The 22,131-nt window shown below is 41.1% G+C and overlaps 1 protein-coding gene across 2 annotated transcripts in view; it reads left to right on the top strand.

Moving 5' to 3' along the window:
* Positions 1 to 22,131, top strand: part of ADAM11 (ADAM metallopeptidase domain 11) — a 615,610-nt gene that overhangs the window by 147,135 nt on the left and 446,344 nt on the right. For both annotated transcript variants that reach the window (XM_053699946.1, XM_053699947.1), the window contains exons 5-6: positions 1,794 to 1,888; positions 2,723 to 2,783. In XM_053699946.1, coding sequence (XP_053555921.1) covers positions 1,794 to 1,888; positions 2,723 to 2,783 — 156 coding nt within the window. The remainder of the gene's footprint in view (positions 1 to 1,793; positions 1,889 to 2,722; positions 2,784 to 22,131) is intronic.

The following is a 22,131-nucleotide window of genomic DNA, read 5'->3' as shown; positions in this document are numbered from 1 at the left end:
GCTCGTTTGTTCTGCTGGTAGCTCCGGCATGGCCTCACAGGTTTTGGTATGCGGATCTGGTCCGGATGGCCTCTTGCCAACCGTGGACTCTTCCGTTAAGACCAGACCTTCTGTCGCAAGGTCCTTTTTTCCATCAGGATCTGAAATCCTTAAATTTAAAGGTATGGAGATTGAATGCTTGATTCTTGGTCAAAGAGGTTTCTCTGACTCTGTGATTAATACTATGTTACAGGCGCATAAATCTGTATCTGGAGAGATATATTATAGAGTCTGGAAGACTTATATTTCTTGGTGTCTTTCTCATCATTTTTTGGCATTCTTTTAGAATACCGAGAATTTTACAGTTTCTTCAGGATGGTTTAGATAAGAGTTTGTCCGCAACTTCCTTGAAAGGTCAAATCTCTGCTCTTTCTGTTCTTTTTCATAGAAAGATTGCTATTCTTCCTGATATTCATTGTTTTGTACAAGCTTTGGTTCGTATAAAACCTGTCATTAAGTCAATTTCTCCTCTTTGGAGTTTGAATTTGGTTCTGGGGGCTCTTCAAGTTCCTCCGTTTGAACCTATGCATTCATTGGACATTAAATTACTTTCTTGGAAAGTTTTGTTCCTTTTGGCAATCTCTTCTGCCAGAAGAGTTTCTGAATTATCTGCTCTTTCTTGTGAGTCTCCTTTTCTGATTTTTCATCAGGATAAGGCGGTGTTGCGAACTTCTTTTGATTTTTTACCTAAAGTTGTGAATTCCAACAACATTAGTAGAGAATTTGTGGTTCCTTCATTATGTCCTAATCCTAAGAATTCTAGGGAGAAATCGTTGCATTCTTTGGATGTTGTTAGAGCTTTGAAATATTATGTTGAAGCTACTAAGTCTTTCCGTAAGACTTCTAGTTTATTTGTTATCTTTTCCGGTTCTAGAAAAGGCCAGAAAGCTTCTGCCATTTCTTTGGCATCTTGGTTGAAATCTTTATTTCATCATGCTTATGTCGAGTCGGGTAAAACTCCGCCTCTAAGGATTACAGTTCATTCTACTAGTTCAGTTTCTACTTCCTGGGCGTTTAGGAATGAAGCTTCGATTGATCAGATTTGCAAAGCAGCAACTTGGTCCTCTTTGCATACATTTTCTAAATTCTACCATTTTGATGTGTTTTCTTCTTCTGAAGCAGTTTTTGGTAGAAAAGTACTTCTGGCAGTGGTTTCAGTTTGAATCTTCTGCTTATGTTTTTCATTAAACTTTATTTTGGGTGTGGATTATTTTCAGCAGGAATTGGCTGTCTTTATTTTATCCCTCCCTCTCTAGTGACTCTTGTGTGGAAAGATCCACATCTTGGGTAGTCATTATCCCATACGTCACTAGCTCATGGACTCTTGCTAATTACATGAAAGAAAACATAATTTATGTAAGAACTTACCTGATAAATTCATTTCTTTCATATTAGCAAGAGTCCATGAGGCCCGCCCTTTTTTGTGGTGGTTATGATTTTTTTGTATAAAGCACAATTATTCCAATTCCTTATTTTATATGCTTTCGCACTTTTTTCTTATCACCCCACTTCTTGGCTATTCGTTAAACTGAATTGTGGGTGTGGTGAGGGGTGTATTTATAGGCATTTTAAGGTTTGGGAAACTTTGCCCCTCCTGGTAGGAATGTATATCCCATACGTCACTAGCTCATGGACTCTTGCTAATATGAAAGAAATGAATTTATCAGGTAAGTTCTTACATAAATTATGTTATTTGGCACAATAAATTATAAATAAATGTAACATGTACATTACTTTATTCTCTCTCTGTTCAGACACCATCTGTAGAAGTTGATCACTGTTACTATCAGGGTCATGTACGAGGTATGAAAGGTTCATGGGCAGCTATCTCCACATGCCATGGTCTGCAGTAAGTGTCTTGTTTATATAAATAAGGGTTATGCACATTTTATGTTGTTATAGAGAGAGGCGTGTATCTTTTGTTGTGCATTAAGACTTTCAGATAAACTATGTATTACTAGCACCTAGTGACAACTGGATGCTCTATCATTCTTATGTATCTGACATCCTACACCTGTAACTTCCTTCATATGTGATATATATCTCATTAAACATTATGACATTATTGTAAGTCCTGTATTATGTGACTTTTAAAAGAAAACATACAGCCCCCTTTTCTCTGCCCACAATCTTCTTCTATCCTCCTCTCTTGTTACCTCCTCACATTCCCATTTACAGGACTTCTCCAGACTGGCTCCCATCTTGTGGAACTCTCTGCCTTGCTCCACAAGACTCTCCCCTAGTTTTGAAAGCTTCAAGCGCTCCCAACAGACTGTACAATTCAGGGATGCATACAACCTACACTAACCTTTCCTAACTCCACTGCTATCCCCTTGAACCCCTTAGCATGTAAGCCTATGAGCCCAGCTGTTTGTAGATCACTCGCATAAGAGCCGATTACAACAGTGCAACTCTCGGCAGGGACCTCTACCCATTTGACCCCCTATAAATGTTACCTTGTATACCGCCTATTTTTATAGCGCTGCAGAATCTGTTGACGCTCTACAAATACCTGATGATTATAATAATAATAACAGCAAGATGATATATATTTGTATAACTGGTCATTTATTGGTATAACTGTCAATCATTTCTTGTTAATCATCAGATAGCGTGTGCGCTATTTAGGTGATATAACCACTAAAGCTTGTATCATAATGTTTGCTACTGTTTATTTTCACAGTGGGACGTTTTCAGATGAACTGTACACATACTCAATATATCCTCAAGAACATAACACTAAGGTAAGTGATGTTTGCAGAGTATTTAATCATACACTGTTATTTAAATTTACATTCAGATTGTTCAATATATGTGGATATTTAGAAATAATTCTACATTCAGAAACTACAAAAAAAACCCATATTTTTTAATCATAAAGAGTAAGGTAGTGTGTCAAAAGAATGTGGTGAAAAATTTACAGCACACACTTAACATATCTTATAATGTTCTTTGTATTTTTAAATATATATTTCTTTCATAAGGTGGTGAGAGTCCACAAGTCCATTATTCCTGGGATTAAACTTTTGGCCACTGGGAGGAGGCAAAGATTTCCAAAACTGCAATAGTACTCAATCCCTCCCACCTCTCTGGCAAGCCAGTTTTAATCTTTGCCTCACAGGAGGTGGGTGGAGAATTGAGGTGTTTCAGATTCTTCATTGAGAGGGGTCCTCAGACCGATTTGAGCCAATTTTCCCCTCAAAGAGCTACTACAGAGTGACAGAGGGAAGATTTGAGTATAGGGTATTGACACAATTACTCCTGTTATAGGAGTTAGCCATAAGCCTGCCATAGGTGTTGCATGGACCGTTGCCCTAGCCTGCTCCTTTTGGATCATCAATATACTCCCTTCTGTGATCCTCTGCTGTTAGTAGTCATTTCTGCAGGAGTTAAGACCAGTAGAGGGGGTGCAGTTCAGGAAACTACATTTATCACATTTGCACTCACCTAGCCCACAGGCTATTAATAGGTACTGTAGTGACACAGTACATCATAGCCAGGAGACAACTTTCTTAGATAGTTTATACCACTCACATTAACTAGTCTCAAATGACTTTAGTGTAATTTTTTACTGTGGAGGCTTATTAAGTTTTCACAGTCTTTTATTGCACTTTTTTAATATACGCTTTTGTTAAGGGATTTTTGATTTTTTTAGTTTTCTTTTTATGAGTCACATTTCTGATAGTGCTTTGTATAGCGCACTCTGGCTTTATGCTCGTTACCTAATATGCCTATTTACATAGAGATAATGCACACCTTATTGCTCTCCTGCACATTACCGAGTCACGCGGCTAGAAATGGCGTGCTTCATGTGTCCGTATTGCCACAATTTTTGTGGCAACATTTTTTGACATTTCATAGGTGAAACATTTTCCTGTGCGCCGGCTTTGTTAGATAATTACTTCAGCGCATTCCTAATATTCCTATATACCTAGATATAACGCACGCCGGCCTCATTGTACATATTCTTTTATCCTGTGGGTTACAGATTTGTGTGACTGATTAGAGATACAGCAACACAAAGAGTCTCTCCTAATGTAAACGCTGACGTAAGTGGGGAACAAACAAAAAGTTCATCCAAAGCCGAATCGCGTCAGCTGTTTGTTTGCTGACCTCCTTTCTATTTATTTGGCCTGGTCTCCTGGCTTTTAAATGAGTTTCAAATAAATTTATTTTATGCATATACTCCTGGCTGGTGCTCCGTTATTTTGTCCCTTTACTGATTAGAGATAGCCTGCTTCATATGTCAACATTGTCATTATTTCTATGCTTGAATATTTGGGCAGCGCGGAGGTTAAAAATGTTTCCCACGCTATATGACTCTCTTTTACAAAGATATGACGAGTCCACGGATTTCATCCTTACTTGTGGGATATTAACATCCTGCTAACAGGAAGTGGCAAAGAGCACCACAGCAGAGCTGTATATATAGTCCCTCCCCTTCCCCTCCACCCTCAGTCATTCTCTTTGCCTGTGTTATACTAGGAAGACATGGTAAAGTGAGGTGTTTGTTTTAGTTTCTTCAATCAAGAAGTTTTTTTATTTTAAATGGTATCGGTGCATACTTTTTTCCTCAGGGGGATATGGAAGAAGATTTCTGCCCTGAGGTTTGATGATCTTAGCATTTGTAACTAAGATCCACGCTGGTTCCCACAAGACTTCTGAAGGTAACCATGAGACATCTTCAGTGTGGAGACCGGTTTCATGCTACAAGCAGCATTAAGCTATGTGCAGCCTTTTTTTCTGAGGAGACTTGGTGTATCAGAACTGGCTGGCATTATTTCCCTGTATGGGAATGGGGTAAGCAGTAAAACCTATTTTAATAAGAGGGGTGTTACTGGAGTCCCTATTTTATATTTATCATTAGTTGATGTTTGGGCATTATGTGACATGGGAGACAATATAAAAAACAATGTTTTATGTTTTTTATTTTTTGGCACTTAAAACTTATTGGTTTTATACTTGAGGGTTATATTGTGTGTGTATTTTTACTTTAGTGCAAAACTGCATTTCCTTTTCTTAAAGGCACAGTACACGTTTTTTTCTAATGTTTATTTTATGCTATAAATAAGTGTTTAAACGACTTTCTCCAACATAGGTGTGTCCGGTCCACGGCGTCATCCTTACTTGTGGGATATTCTCTTCCCCAACAGGAAATGGCAAAGAGCCCAGCAAAGCTGGTCACATGATCCCTCCTAGGCTCCGCCTACCCCAGTCATTCTCTTTGCCGTTGTACAGGCAACATCTCCACGGAGATGGCTTAGAGTTTTTTAGTGTTTAACTGTAGTTTTTCATTATTCAATCAAGAGTTTGTTATTTTCAAATAGTGCTGGTACGTACTATTTACTCAGAAACAGAAAAGAGATGAAGAATTCTGTTTGTATGAGGAAAATGATTTTAGCAACCGTAACTAAAATCCATGGCTGTTCCACACAGGACTGTTGAGAGCAATTAACTTCAGTTGGGGGAACAGTTTGCAGTCCTTTGCTGCTTGAGGTATGACACATTCTAACAAGACGATGTAATGCTGGAAGCTGTCATTTTCCCTATGGGATCCGGTAAGCCATGTTTATTACGATTGTAAATAAGGGCTTCACAAGGGCTTATTTAAACTGTAGACCTTTTTTGGGCTAAATCGATTGATATTAACACTTATTTAGCCTTGAGGAATCATTTATTCTGGGTATTTTGATATAATAATATCGGCAGGCACTGTTTTAGACACCTTATTCTTTAGGGGCTTTCCCAAAGCATAGGCAGAGTCTCATTTTCGCGCCGGTGTTGCGCACTTGTTTTTGAGAGGCATGGCATGCAGTCGCATGTGAGAGGAGCTCTGATACTTATAAAAGACTTCTGAAGGCGTCATTTGGTATCGTATTCCCCTTTGGGTTTGGTTGGGTCTCAGCAAAGCAGATACCAGGGACTGTAAAGGGGTTAAAGCTTAAAACGGCTCCGGTTCCGTTATTTTAAGGGTTAAAGCTTCCAAAATTGGTGTGCAATATTTTCAAGGCTTTAAGACACTGTGGTGAAAGTTTGGTGAATTTTGAACAATTCCTTCATGTTTTTTCGCAATTGCAGTAATAAAGTGTGTTCAGTTTAAAATTTAAAGTGACAGTAACGGTTTTATTTCAAAACGTTTTTTGTACTTTCTTATCAAGTTTATGCCTGTTTAACATGTCTGAACTACCAGATAGACTGTGTTCTGAATGTGGGGAAGCCAGAATTCCTATTCATTTAAATAAATGTGATTTATGTGATAATGACAATGATGCCCAAGATGATTCCTCAAGTGAGGGGAGTAAGCATGGTACTGCATCATTCCCTCCTTCGTCTACACGAGTCTTGCCCACTCAGGAGGCCCCTAGTACATCTAGCGCGCCAATACTCCTTACTATGCAACAATTAACGGCTGTAATGGATAATTCTGTCAAAAACATTTTGGCCAAAATGAACCCTTGTCAGCGTAAGCGTGGATGCTCTGTTTTAGTTACTGAAGAGCATGACGACGCTGATATTAATATCTCTGAAGGGCCCCTAACCCAATCTGAGGGGGCCAGGGAGGTTTTGTCTGAGGGAGAAATTACTGATTTAGGGAACATTTCTCAGCAGGCTGAATCTGATGTGATTACTTTTAAATTTAAATTGGAACATCTCCGCATTTTGCTTAAGGAGGTATTATCCACTCTGGATGATTGTGAAAATTTGGTCATCCCAGAGAAACTATGTAAAATGGACAAGTTCCTAGAGGTGCCGGGGCTCCCAGAAGCTTTTCCTATACCCAAGCGGGTGGCGGACATTGTTAATAAAGAATGGGAAAGGCCCGGTATTCCTTTCGTCCCTCCCCCCATATTTAAAAAATTGTTTCCTATGGTCGACCCCAGAAAGGACTTATGGCAGTCAGTCCCCAAGGTCGAGGGAGCGGTTTCTACTTTAAACAAACGCACCACTATTCCCATAGAGGATAGTTGTGCTTTCAAAGATCCTATGGATAAAAAATTAGAAGGTTTGCTTAAAAAGATGTTTGTTCAGCAGGGTTACCTTCTACAACCCATTTCATGCATTGTCCCTGTCACTACAGCCGCATATTTCTGGTTTGATGAACTGATTAAGGTGCTCGATAGTGACTCTCCTCCTTATGAGGAGATTATGGACAGAGTCAATGCTCTCAAATTGGCTAATTCTTTCACTCTAGACGCCTCTTTGCAATTGGCTAAGTTAGCGGCTAAGAATTCTGGGTTTGCTATTGTGGCGCGCAGAGCGCTTTGGTTGAAATCTTGGTCGGCTGATGCGTCTTCCAAGAACAAGCTACTAAACATTCCTTTCAAGGGGAAAACGCTGTTTGGTCCTGACTTGAAAGAGATTATCTCTGATATCACTGGGGGTAAGGGCCATGCCCTTCCTCAGGATCGGCCTTTCAAGGCAAAAAATAGACCTAATTTTCGTCCCTTTCGTAAAAACGGACCAGCCCAAGGTGCTACGTCCTCTAAGCAAGAGGGTAATACTTCTCAGGCCAAGCCAGCTTGGAGACCAATGCAAGGCTGGAACAAGGGAAAGCAGGCCAAGAAACCTGCCACTGCTACCAAGACAGCATGAAATATTGGCCCCCGATCCGGGACCGGATCTGGTGGGGGGCAGACTCTCTCTCTTCGCTCAGGCTTGGGCAAGAGATGTTCTGGATCCTTGGGCGCTAGAAATAGTCTCCCAGGGTTATCTTCTGGAATTCAAGGGACTTCCCCCAAGGGGGAGGTTCCACAGGTCTCAGTTGTCTTCAGACCACATAAAAAGACAGGCGTTCTTACATTGTGTAGAAGACCTGTTAAAAATGGGAGTGATTCATCCTGTTCCATTGAGAGAACAAGGGATGGGGTTCTACTCCAATCTGTTCATAGTTCCCAAAAAAGAGGGAACGTTCAGACCAATCCTAGATCTCAAGATCTTAAACAAATTTCTCAAGGTCCCATCGTTCAAGATGGAAACCATTCGAACTATCCTTCCTTCCATCCAGGAAGGTCAATTCATGTCCACGGTGGATTTAAAGGATGCGTATCTACATATTCCTATCCACAAGGAACATCATCGGTTCCTAAGGTTTGCATTCCTAGACAAACATTACCAGTTCGTGGCGCTTCCTTTCGGATTAGCCACTGCTCCAAGGATTTTCACAAAGGTACTAGGGTCCCTTCTAGCGGTGCTAAGACCAAGGGGCATTGCAGTAGTACCTTACCTGGACGACATTCTGATTCAAGCGTCGTCCCTCCCTCGAGCAAAGGCTCACACGGACATCGTCCTGGCCTTTCTCAGATCTCACGGCTGGAAAGTGAACGTGGAAAAGAGTTCTCTATCCCCGTCAACAAGGGTTCCCTTCTTGGGAACAATTATAGACTCCTCAGAAATGAGGATTTTTCTAACAGAGGCCAGAAAGACAAAACTTCTGGACTCTTGTCGAATTCTTCATTCCGTTCCTCTTCCTTCCGTAGCTCAGTGCATGGAAGTGATCGGGTTGATGGTAGCGGCAATGGACATAGTTCCTTTTGCGCGCATTCATCTAAGACCATTACAACTGTGCATGCTCAGTCAGTGGAATGGGGACTATACAGACTTATCTCCAAAGATACAAGTAAATCAGAGGACCAGAGACTCACTCCGTTGGTGGCTGTCCCTGGACAACCTGTCACGAGGGATGACATTCCGCAGACCAGAGTGGGTCATTGTCACGACCGACGCCAGTCTGATGGGCTGGGGCGCGGTCTGGGGATCCCTGAAAGCTCAGGGTCTTTGGTCTCGGGAAGAATCTCTTCTACCGATAAATATTCTGGAACTGAGAGCGATATTCAATGCTCTCAAGGCTTGGCCTCAGCTAGCGAGGACCAAGTTTATACGGTTTCAATCAGACAACATGACGACTGTTGCGTACATCAACCATCAGGGGGGAACAAGGAGTTCCCTAGCGATGGAAGAAGTGACCAAGATCATTCTATGGGCGGAGTCTCACTCCTGCCACCTGTCTGCTATCCACATCCCGGGAGTGGAAAATTGGGAAGCGGATTTTCTGAGTCGTCAGACATTGCATCCGGGGGAGTGGGAACTCCATCCGGAAATCTTTGCCCAAGTCACTCAACTATGGGGCATTCCAGACATGGATCTGATGGCCTCTCGTCAGAACTTCAAAGTTCCTTGCTACGGGTCCAGATCCAGGGATCCCAAGGCGGCTCTAGTGGATGCACTAGTAGCACCTTGGACCTTCAAACTAGCTTATGTGTTCCCGCCGTTCCCTCTCATCCCCAGGCTGGTAGCCAGGATCAATCAGGAGAGGGCGTCGGTGATCTTGATAGCTCCTGCGTGGCCACGCAGGACTTGGTATGCAGATCTGGTGAATATGTCATCGGCTCCACCTTGGAAGCTACCTTTGAGACGAGACCTTCTTGTTCAGGGTCCGTTCGAACATCCGAATCTGGTTTCACTCCAGCTGACTGCTTGGAGATTGAACGCTTGATTTTATCGAAGCGAGGTTTCTCAGATTCTGTTATCGATACTCTTGTTCAGGCCAGAAAGCCTGTAACTAGAAAGATTTACCACAAAATTTGGAAAAAATATATCTGTTGGTGTGAATCTAAAGGATTCCCTTGGGACAAGGTTAAGATTCCTAGGATTCTATCCTTCCTTCAAGAAGGATTGGAAAAAGGATTATCGGCAAGTTCCCTGAAGGGACAGATTTCTGCCTTGTCGGTGTTACTTCACAAAAAACTGGCAGCTGTGCCAGATGTTCAAGCCTTTGTTCAGGCTCTGGTTAGAATCAAGCCTGTTTACAAACCTTTGACTCCTCCTTGGAGTCTCAATTTAGTTCTTTCAGTTCTTCAGGGGGTTCCGTTTGAACCCTTACATTCCGTTGATATTAAGTTATTATCTTGGAAAGTTTTGTTTTTAGTTGCAATTTCTTCTGCTAGAAGAGTTTCAGAATTATCTGCTCTGCAGTGTTCTCCTCCTTATCTGGTGTTCCATGCAGATAAGGTGGTTTTACGTACTAAACCTGGTTTTCTTCCAAAAGTTGTTTCTAACAAAAACATTAACCAGGAGATTATCGTACCTTCTCTGTGTCCGAAACCAGTTTCAAAGAAGGAACGCTTGTTACACAATTTGGATGTTGTTCGCGCTCTAAAATTCTATTTAGATGCTACAAAGGATTTTAGACAAACATCTTCCTTGTTTGTTGTTTATTCAGGTAAAAGGAGAGGTCAAAAAGCAACTTCTACCTCTCTCTCTTTTTGGATTAAAAGCATCATCAGATTGGCTTACGAGACTGCCGGACGGCAGCCTCCCGAAAGAATCACAGCTCATTCCACTAGGGCTGTGGCTTCCACATGGGCCTTCAAGAACGAGGCTTCTGTTGATCAGATATGTAGGGCAGCGACTTGGTCTTCACTGCACACTCTTACCAAATTTTACAAGTTTGATACTTTTGCTTCTTCTGAGGCTATTTTTGGGAGAAAGGTTTTGCAAGCCGTGGTGCCTTCCATTTAGGTGACCTGATTTGCTCCCTCCCTTCATCCGTGTCCTAAAGCTTTGGTATTGGTTCCCACAAGTAAGGATGACGCCGTGGACCGGACACACCTATGTTGGAGAAAACAGAATTTATGTTTACCTGATAAATTTCTTTCTCCAACGGTGTGTCCGGTCCACGGCCCGCCCTGGTTTTTTAATCAGGTCTGATAATTTATTTTCTTTAACTACAGTCACCACGGTACCATATGGTTTCTCCTATGCTATTATTCCTCCTTAACGTCGGTCGAATGACTGGGGTAGGCGGAGCCTAGGAGGGATCATGTGACCAGCTTTGCTGGGCTCTTTGCCATTTCCTGTTGGGGAAGAGAATATCCCACAAGTAAGGATGACGCCGTGGACCGGACACACCGTTGGAGAAAGAAATTTATCAGGTAAACATAAATTCTGTTTTTGTGGTATTACTAGTCTGTTCAACATGTCTGACATTGAGGTTTCTCATTGTTCTATGTGTTTAGAAGCTATTGTGCAACCCCTTCTAACATTGTGTAACTTTTGTACTGAAAGGGCTTTACAATGTAAAAAGCATATTTTAAATAAAGTAAGTGTGCCTAGGGATGATTCTCAGTCTGAAGAGAATCAGGATATGCCATCCAATTCTCCCCAAGTGTCACAACCTTTTATGCCCACACAAGCGACGCCTAGTACTTCTAGTGCGTCTAATTCCTTTACTCTGCAGGAGATGGCTGCAGTTATGTCAACTACCCTTACAGAGGTATTGTCTAAATTACCAGTGTTGCAGGGTAAACGCAGTAGGTCAAGTATTAATGTAAATACTGAATCCTCTGATGCTTTATTAGCTATTTCCGATGTTCCCTCATAGTGCTCTGAGTTGGGGATTAGGGAATTACTGTCTGAGGGTGAAATTTCTGATTCAGGGAATGTTTTGCCTCAGACAGATTCAGATGCTATGTTATTTAAATTTAAGCTTGATCACCTCTGCCTGTTGCTTCTGGAGGTTTTAGCGACTCTGGATGATTGTGATCCTATTGTGATTCCTCCAGAGAAATTGTGTAAAATGGATAAATATTTGGAAGTTCCTACTTATACTGATGTTTTTCCGGTTCCTAAGAGAATTTCGGAAATTATTAGTAAGGAATGGGATAGACCAGGTATACCGTTTTCTCCCTCTTCTAATTTTAAGAAAATGTTTCCTATATCAGATACCATTCGGGACTCATGGCAAGCGGTCCCTAAGGTAGAGGGAGCTATGTCTTCCCTAGCTAAGCGTACTACTATACCCATTGAGGATAGTTGTGCTTTCAAGGATCCTATGGATAAGAAAATAGAGGGTCTACTAAAGAAATAATTTGTTAATCAGGGATTTCTTTTACAACCTACGGCTTGCATTGTTCCAGTAACTACTGCTGCAGCTTTTTGGTTTGAGGCTCTAGAAGAGTCTCTTAAGGTTGAGACTCCATTAAATGACATTCTAGATAGAAGTAAGGCTCTTAAGCTAGCTAATTCTTTTATTACTGATGCCGCATTTCAAATTGCTAAATTAGCGGCACAAAATTTAGGATTTGCTATTTTAGCACGTAGAGCATTGTGGCTCAAATCTTGGTCTGCTGATGTGTCATCAAAACATAAGCTTTTAGCTATTCCCTTTAAAGGTAAGACCCTTTTTGGGCCAGAATTGAAGGAGATCATTTCTGATATTACAGGAGGTAAGGGCCATGCCCTACCTCAGGATAGGTCGGTTAAAATGAGGGGTAAACAGAATAATTTCCGTTCCTTTCGGAACTTTAATGGAGGGAACCCCCGCTTCTTCTTCTTCCACAAAGCAGCATGAAGAGGTGGCCCCCGATCCGGGACCGGATCTAGTAGGCGGCAGACTTTCTTTCTTTGCTCAGGCTTGGGCAAGTGATGTTCAGGATTTCTGGGCACTAGAAATAGTGACCCACGGTTATCAATTGGAATTCAAGGATTTTCTCCCAAGAGGGAGATTTCATCTTTCAAAATTATCTGCAAACCAGATAAAGAGAGAGGCGTTCTTATGCTGTGTAAAAGACCTTTTTACTATGGGAGTAATCTGTCCTGTTCCAAAATTGGAACAGGGACAGGGGTTTTACTCAAACCTATTTGTGGTCCCCAAAAAAGAGGGAACGTTCAGACCCATTTTGGACCACAACTGTCTAAACAAATTTCTAAGAGTTCCATCATTCAAGATGGAGACAATTCGAACGATTTTGCCAATGATCCAGGAGGGTCAATATATGACTACCGTGGATTTGAAGGGTGCTTACCTTCATATTCCAATCCACAAATATCATCATCGGTTTCTAAGGTTTGCCTTCTTGGACAAACATTATCAGTTCGTGGCTCTTCCTTTTGGGTTGGCCATAGCACCCAGAATCTTCACAAAGGTTCTAGGGTCTCTTTTGGCGGTTCTCAGACCGCAAGGGATAGCGGTGGCGCCTTATCTGGACGATATTCTGATTCAGGCGTTATCATATCATCTGACAATATCTCATACGGACACAGTGTTGTCTTTTCTGAGAACTCACGGCTGGAAGGTGAACATAGAGAAGAGTTCATTTGTTCCACAGACAAGGGTTCCTTTTCTGGGAACTCTGATAGACTCGGTAGCCATGAAAGTATTTTTGACTGAGTTCAGAAAATCAAAGTTTTTGAATACTTGCCGAGTACTTCTGTCCATTCCTCGGCCATCAGTGGCTCAGGACATCGTTCCGTTTGAAAGCGGCAATGGACATCGTTCCGTTTGCTCGCTTTCATCTCAGACCACTGCAACTGTGCATGTTCGGTCAGGGGAATGGGGATTATGCGGATTTATCTCCAAAGATAATTCTGGATTAAGAGACCAGAAACTCTCTTCTTTGGTGGTTCTCGCCAGATCATCTGTCCTAGGGGACTTGTTTCCACAGACCCTCGTGGGTGATAGTGACAACAGATGCCAGCCTTCTGGGCTGGGGTGCAGTTTGGAACTCTCTGAAGGCTCAGGGTGTTTGGACTCTGTTGTGGAGTCTCTACTTCCAATCAATATTCTGGAACTTAGAGCAATATTCAATGCACTTCAGGCTTGGCCTCAGTTGGCTTCGGACAAATTCATCAGATTCCAGTCAGACAACATAACTGTTGACTGTGGCATATGTCAATCATCAGGGGGGAACAAGGAGTTCCTTAGCGATTATAGAAGTATCCAAGATAATCAGTTGGGCAGAGGCCCACTCTTGTCATCTGTCAGCGATCTACATCCCAGGGGGTAAAGAACTGGGAAGCAGATTTTCTAAGTCGACAGAGTTTTCATCTGGGGGAGTGAGAACTTCACCAGGAGGTATTTGCCTCATTGATTCTCAGATGGGGCAGACCGGAATTGGTTTTGATGGCATCTCGTCAGAATGCCAAGCTTCCAAGATACGGATTTCTCTGCAACTGACTGCGTGGAGATTGAACGCTTGATTTTATCGAATCGAGGATTCTCTGGTTCAGTTATCAATACTTTGATACAGGCTAGAAAGCCTGTCACTAGAAGAATCCATCATAAGATATGGCGTAAATATCTTTTTGGTGTGATCAAGGATTAAGACCAGAAACTCTCTTCTTTGGTGGTTCTCGCCAGATCATCTGTCCTAGGGGACTTGTTTCCACAGACCCTCGTGGGTGATAGTGACAACAGATGCCAGCCTTCTGGGCTGGGGTGCAGTTTGGAACTCTCTGAAGGCTCAGGGTGTTTGGACTCTGTTGTGGAGTCTCTACTTCCAATCAATATTCTGGAACTTAGAGCAATATTCAATGCACTTCAGGCTTGGCCTCAGTTGGCTTCGGACAAATTCATCAGATTCCAGTCAGACAACATAACTGTTGACTGTGGCATATGTCAATCATCAGGGGGGAACAAGGAGTTCCTTAGCGATTATAGAAGTATCCAAGATAATCAGTTGGGCAGAGGCCCACTCTTGTCATCTGTCAGCGATCTACATCCCAGGGGGTAAAGAACTGGGAAGCAGATTTTCTAAGTCGACAGAGTTTTCATCTGGGGGAGTGAGAACTTCACCAGGAGGTATTTGCCTCATTGATTCTCAGATGGGGCAGACCGGAATTGGTTTTGATGGCATCTCGTCAGAATGCCAAGCTTCCAAGATACGGATTTCTCTGCAACTGACTGCGTGGAGATTGAACGCTTGATTTTATCGAATCGAGGATTCTCTGGTTCAGTTATCAATACTTTGATACAGGCTAGAAAGCCTGTCACTAGAAGAATCCATCATAAGATATGGCGTAAATATCTTTTTGGTGTGAATCCAAGGATTACTCATGGAGTAAAGTTAGGATTCCTAGGATTTTGTCTTTTCTCCAAGAAGGATTGGAGAAAGGGTTATCAGCAAGTTCCTTATAGGGACACATTTCAGCTTTGTCAATTCTGTTTCACAAACGTTTGGCAAATGTATCAGATGTTCAGTCTTTTTTGTCAGGCTCTATCTAGAATTAAGCCTGTATTTAGACCTATTACTCCTCCCTGGAGTTTGAAGTTAGTTCTTTGAGTTCTGCAAGGGGTTCCGTTTGAGCCTATGCATTCCATAGATATTAAACTATTATCTTGGAAAGTTCTGTTTTTGGTTGCTATTTCTTCTGCTCAAAGATTTTCTGAGCTTTCAGCATTACAGTGTGATTCGCCTTATCTCATATTTCATTCTGATAAGGTGGTTTTTACGTACCAAACCTGGGTTCCTTCCTAAGGTTGTTTCGAATAAGAATATTAATCAGGAAATTGTTGTTTCTTTCATGTAATTAGCAAGAGTCCATGAGCTAGTGACGTATGGGATATACATTCCTACCAGGAGGGGCAAAGTTTCCCAAACCTCAAAATGCCTACAAATACACCCCTCACCACACCCACAATTCAGTTTTACAAACTTTGCCTCCTATGGAGGTGGTGAAGTAAGTTTGTGCTAGATTCTACGTTGATATGCGCTCCGCAGCAAGTTGGAGCCCGGTTTTCCTCTCAGCGTGCAGTGAATGTCAGAGGGATGTGAGGAGAGTATTGCCTATTTGAATGCAGTGATCTCCTTCTACGGGGTCTATTTCATAGGTTCTCTGTTATCGGTCGTAGAGATTCATCTCTTACCTCCCTTTTCAGATCGACGATATACTCTTATTTATATACCATTACCTCTGCTGATTTTCGTTTCAGTACTGGTTTGGCTTTCTACAAACATGTAGATGAGTGTCCTGGGGTAAGTAAATCTTATTTTCTGTGACACTCTAAGCTATGGTTGGGCACTTTATTTATAAAGTTCTAAATATATGTATTCAAACATTTATTTGCCTTGACTCAGAATGTTCAACATTCCTTATTTTCAGACAGTCAGTTTCATATTTGGGATAATGCGTTTGAATCAATCATTTTTTCTTACCTTAAAAATTTGACTTTTTTTCCCTGTGGGCTGTTAGGCTCGCGGGGGCTGAAAATGCTTCATTTTATTGCGTCATTCTTGGCGCGGACTTTTTTGGTGCAAAAAATCTTTTCTGTTTCCGGCGTCATACGTGTCGCCGGAAGTTGCGTCATTTTTTGACGTTCTTTTGCGCCAAAAATGTCGGCGTTCCGGATGTGGCGTCATTTTTGGCGCCAAAAAGCATTTAGGCGCCAAACAATGTGGGCGTATTATTTGGCGCCAAAAAATATGGGCGTCGCTTTTGTCTCCACATTATTTCAGTCTCATTTTTTCTTTGCTTCTGGTTACTAGAAGCTTGTTTATTGGCATTTTTTCCCATTCCTGAAACTGTCATTTAAGGAATTTGATCAATTTTGCTTTATATGTTGTTTTTTCTCTTACATATTGCAAGATGTCTCACGTTGCATCTGAGTCAGAAGATACTTCAGGAAAATCGCTGTCTAGTGCTGGAACTACCAAAGCTAAGTGTATCTACTGTAAACTTTTGGTAGCTATTCCTCCGGCTGTTGTTTGTATTAATTGTCATGACAAACTTGTTAAAGCAGATAATATTTCCTTTAGTAATGTACCATTGCCTGTTGCAGTTCCCTCAACATCTAAGGTGCAGAATGTTCCTGATAACATAAGAGATTTTGTTTCTGAATCCATCAAGAAGGCTATGTCTGTTATTTCTCCTTCTAGTAAACATAAAAAATCTTTTAAAACTTCTCTCTCTACAGATGAATTTTTAAATGAACATCATCATTCTGATTCTGATGACTCTTCTGGTTCAGAGGATTCTGTCTCAGAGATTGATGCTGATAAATCTTCATATTTATTTAAAATGGAATTTATTCGTTCTTTACTTAAAGAAGTACTAATTGCTTTAGAAATAGAGGATTCTGGTCCTCTTGATACTAATTCTAAATGTTTAGATAAGGTGTTTAAATCTCCTGTGGTTATTCCAGAAGTTTTTCCTGTTCCTAATGCTATTTCTGAAGTAATTTCCAGAGAATGGGATAAATTGGGTAATTCATTTACTCCTTCTAAACGTTTTAAGCAATTATATCCTGTGCCGTCTGACAGATTAGAATTTTGGGACAAAATCCCTAAAGTTGATGGGGCTATTTCTACCCTTGCTAAACGTACTACTATTCCTACGTCAGATGGTACTTCGTTTAAAGATCCTTTAGATAGGAAAATTGAATCCTTTCTAAGAAAAGCTTATCTGTGTTCAGGTAATCTTCTTAGACCTGCTATATCTTGCTAATGTTGCTGCAGCTTCAACTTTTTGGTTGGAGACTTTAGCACAACAAGTAACAGATCATGATTCTCATAATATTATTATTCTTCTTCAGCATGCTAATAATTTTATCTGTGATGCCATTTTTTATATTATCAGAGTTGATGTCAGGTTTATGTCTCTAGCTATTTTAGCTAGAAGAGCTTTATGGCTTAAAACTTGGAATGCTGATATGGCTTCTAAATCAACTCCACTTTCCATTTCTTTCCAGGGTAACAAATTATTTGGTTCTCAGTTGGATTCCATTATCTCAACTGTTACTGGTGGGAAAGGAACTTTTTTACCACAGGATAAAAAAATCTAAGGGTAAAAACAGGGCTAATAATCGTTTTCGTTCCTTTCGTTTCAACAAAGAACAAAAGCCTGATCCTTCATCCTCAGGAGCAGTTTCAGTTTGGAAACCATCTCCAGTCTGGAATAAATCCAAGCCTTCTAGAAAGGCAAAGCCTGCTTCTAAGTCCACATGAAGGTGCGGCCCTCATTCCAGCTCAGCTGGTAGGGGGCAGGTTACGTTTTTTCAAAGAAATTTGGATCAATTCTGTTCACAATCTTTGGATTCAGAACATTGTTTCAGAAGGGTACAGAATTGTTTCAAGATGAGACCTCCTGCAAAGAGATTTTTTCTTTCCCGTGTCCCAGTAAATCCAGTGAAAGCTCAAGCATTTCTGAATTGTGTTTCAGATCTAGAGTTGGCTGGAGTAATTATGCCAGTTCCAGTTCTGGAACAGGGGATGGGGTTTTATTCAAATCTCTTCATTGTACCAAAGAAGGAGAATTCCTTCAGACCAGTTCTGGATCTAAAAATATTGAATCGTTATGTAAGGATACCAACGTTCAAAATGGTAACTGTAAGGACTATCTTGCCTTTTGTTCAGCAAGGGCATTATATGTCCACAATAGATTTACAGGATGCTTATCTGCATATTCCGATTCATCCAGATCATTATCAGTTCCTGAGATTCTCTTTTCTGGACAAGCATTACCAGTTTGTGGCTCTGCCGTTTGGCCTAGCTACTGCTCCAAGAATTTTTACAAAGGTTCTCGGTGCCCTTCTGTCTGTAATCAGAGAACAGGGTATTGTGGTATTTCCTTATTTGGACGATATCTTGGTACTTGCTCAGTCTTTACATTTAGCAGAATCTCATACGAATCAACTTGTGTTGTTTCTTCAAGATCATGGTTGGAGGATCAATTTACCAAAAAGTTAATTGATCCCTCAGACAAGGGTAACTTTTCTGGGTTTCCAGATAGATTCAGTGTCCATGACTCTGTCTTTAACAGACAAGAGACGTCTAAAATTGATTTCGGCTTGTCGAAACCTTCAGTCACAATCATTCCCTTCGGTAGCCTTATGCATGGAAATTCTAGGTCTTATGACTGCTGCATCGGACGCGATCCCCTTTGCTCGTTTTCACATGGGACCTCTTCAGCTCTGTATGCTGAATCAATGGTGCAGGGATTACACAAAGATATCTCAATTAATATCTTTAAAACCGATTGTACGACACTCTCTAACGTGGTGGACAGATCACCATCGTTTAAATCAGGGGGCTTCTTTTGTGCTTCCGACCTGGACTGTAATTTCAACAGATGCAAGTCTCGCAGGTTGGGGAGCTGTGTGGGGATCTCTGACGGCACAAGGAGTTTGGGAATCTCAGGAGGTGAGATTACCGATCAATATTTTGGAACTCCGTGCAATTTTCAGAGCTCTTCAGTCTTGGCCTCTTCTGAAGAGAGAATCGTTCATTTGTTTTCAGACAGACAATGTCACAACTGTAGCATACATCAATCATCAAGGAGGGACTCACAGTCCTCTGGCTATGAAAGAAGTATCTCGAATTCTGGTTTGGGCGGAATCCAGCTCCTGTCTAATCTCTGCGGTTCATATCCCAGGTATAGACAATTGGGAAGCGGATTATCTCAGTCGCCAAACGTTGCATCCGGGCGAATGGTCTCTTCACCCAGAGGTATTTCTTCAGATTGTTCAAATATGGGAGCTTCCAGAAATAGATCTGATGGCGTCTCATCTAAACAAGAAACTTCCCAGGTATCTGTCCAGATCCCGGGATCCTCAGGCGGAAGCAGTGGATGCATTATCACTTCCTTGGAAGTATCATCCTGCTTATATCTTTCCGCCTCTAGTTCTTCTTCCAAGAGTAATCTCCAAGATTCTGAAGGAATGCTCGTTTGTTCTGCTGGTAGCTCCGGCATGGCCTCACAGGTTTTGGTATGCGGATCTTGTCCGGATGGCCTCTTGCCATCCGTGGACTCTTCCGCTACGACCAGACCTTCTGTCGCAAGGTCCTTTTTTCCATCAGGATCTCAAATCCTTAAATTTAAAGGTATGGAGATTGAACGCTTGATTCTTAGTCAAAGAGGTTTCTCTGACTCTGTGATTAATACTATGTTACAGGCTCGTAAATCTGTATCCAGAGAGATATATTATAGAGTCTGGAAGACTTATATTTCTTGGTGTCTTTCTCATCATTTTTCTTGGCATTCTTTTAGAATTCCAAGAATTTTACAGTTTCTTCAGGATGGTTTAGATAAAGGTTTGTCTGCAAGTTCCTTGAAAGGACAAATCTCTGCTCTTTCTGTTCTTTTTCACAGAAAGATTGCTAATCTTCCTGATATTCATTGTTTTGTACAAGCTTTGGTTCGTATAAAACCTGTCATTAAGTCAATTTCTCCTCCTTGGAGTTTGAATTTGGTTCTAGGGGCTCTTCAAGCTCCTCCGTTTGAACCTATGCATTCATTGGACATTAAATTACTTTCTTGGAAAGTTTTGTTCCTTTTGGCAATCTCTTCTGCCAGAAGAGTTTCTGAATTATCTGCTCTTTCTTGTGAGTCTCCTTTTCTGATTTTTCATCAGGATAAGGCAGTGTTGCGAACTTCTTTTGAATTTTTACCTAAAGTTGTGAATTCCAACAACATTAGTAGAGAAATTGTGGTTCCTTCATTATGTCCTAATCCTAAGAATTCTAAGGAGAAATCGTTACATTCTTTGGATGTTGTTAGAGCTTTGAAATATTATGTTGAAGCTACCAAGTCTTTCCGAAAGACTTCTAGTTTATTTGTTATCTTTTCCGGTTCTAGAAAAGGCCAGAAAGCTTCTGCCATTTCTTTGGCATCTTGGTTGAAATCTTTAATTCATCTTGCCTATGTTGAGTCGGGTAAAACTCCGCCTCAAAGGATTACAGCTCATTCTACTAGGTCAGTTTCTACTTCCTGGGCGTTTAGGAATGAAGCTTCGATTGATCAGATTTGCAAAGCAGCAACTTGGTCCTCTTTGCATACTTTTACTAAATTCTACCATTTTGATGTATTTTCTTCTTCTGAAGCAGTTTTTGGTAGAAAAGTACTTCAGGCAGCGGTTTCAGTTTGAATCTTCTGCTTATGTTTTTCATTAAACTTTATTTTGGGTGTGGATTATTTTCAGCAGGAATTGGCTGTCTTTATTTTATCCCTCCCTCTCTAGTGACTCTTGCGTGGAAAGATCCACATCTTGGGTAATCATTATCCCATACGTCACTAGCTCATGGACTCTTGCTAATTACATGAAAGAAAACATAATTTATGTAAGAACTTACCTGATAAATTCATTTCTTTCATATTAGCAAGAGTCCATGAGGCCCACCCTTTTTTTGTGGTGGTTATGATTTTTGTATAAAGCACAATTATTCCAATTCCTTATTTTATATGCTTTCGCACTTTTTTATCACCCCACTTCTTGGCTATTCGTTAAACTGAATTGTGGGTGTGGTGAGGGGTGTATTTGTAGGCATTTTGAGGTTTGGGAAACTTTGCCCCTCCTGGTAGGAATGTATATCCCATACGTCACTAGCTCATGGACTCTTGCTAATATGAAAGAAATTAATTTATCAGGTAAGTTCTTACATAAATTATGTTTCCTTCCTTGTGTCCTAATCCTTCTTCTAAGAAGGAGCGTCTGTTACATAACTTGGACGTGGTCCGTGCCTTTAAGTTTTACTTACAGGCAACTAAGGATTTCCGTCAATCATCTTCATTGTTTATTCTGGAAAGCGTAGGGGTCAGAAAGCTGTGGCTACCTCTCTTTCTTTTTGGCTGAGAAGTATCATCCGCCTGGCATATGAGACTGCTGGACAGCAGCCTCCTGAAAGAATTTCGGCTCATTCTTCTAGGGCTGTGGCTTCCACATGGGCTTTTAAAAATGATGCATCTGTGGAACAGATTTGTAAGGCTGCGACTTGGTCGTCCCTTCACATTTTTTCCAAATTTTCCAAATTTGATACTTTTGCTTCTTCTGAGGCTATCTTTGGGAGAAAGGTTCTTCAAGCAGTGGTACCTTCCGTTTAGGTTCCTGTCTTGTCCCTCCCTTTCATCCGTGTCCTATTGCTTTGGTATTGGTTTCCCACAAGTAAGGATGAAATCCGTGGACTCGTCATATCTTTGTAAAAGAAAACTAAATTTATGCTTACCTGATAAATTACTTTCTTTTACGATATGACGAGTCCACGGCCCACCCTGTTCTTTTTAAGACAGTTTTTCTTTATATTTTTTGTAAACTTCAGTCACCTCTGCACCTTTTTAGCCTTTCCTTTTTCTCTTCCTATACCTTCGGCCGAATGACTGAGGGTGGAGGGGAAGGGGAGAGGCTATATATACAGCTCTGCTGTGGTGCTCTTTGCCACTACCTGTTAGCAGGAGTGTTACAGAAGCATTAGTTATTTTGTTGTGAAGAAACTTATTTCCCAGCAGCAATGCCTGAACCAGCCAAGCCAGCGCCTAAGAAGGGCTCCAAGAAAACTGTAACAAGTATCATTTCATAAAGGGTTAACTCTGTTCAGTTTTGAGAAA

This window comes from Bombina bombina, chromosome 1 (assembly GCF_027579735.1).
Source record: "Bombina bombina isolate aBomBom1 chromosome 1, aBomBom1.pri, whole genome shotgun sequence".
NCBI classification, from domain to species: Eukaryota; Metazoa; Chordata; class Amphibia; order Anura; family Bombinatoridae; genus Bombina; species Bombina bombina.
The sequence above is the reverse complement of the archived record's forward strand: the minus strand, read 5'-3'. Positions and strand labels throughout refer to the sequence as shown.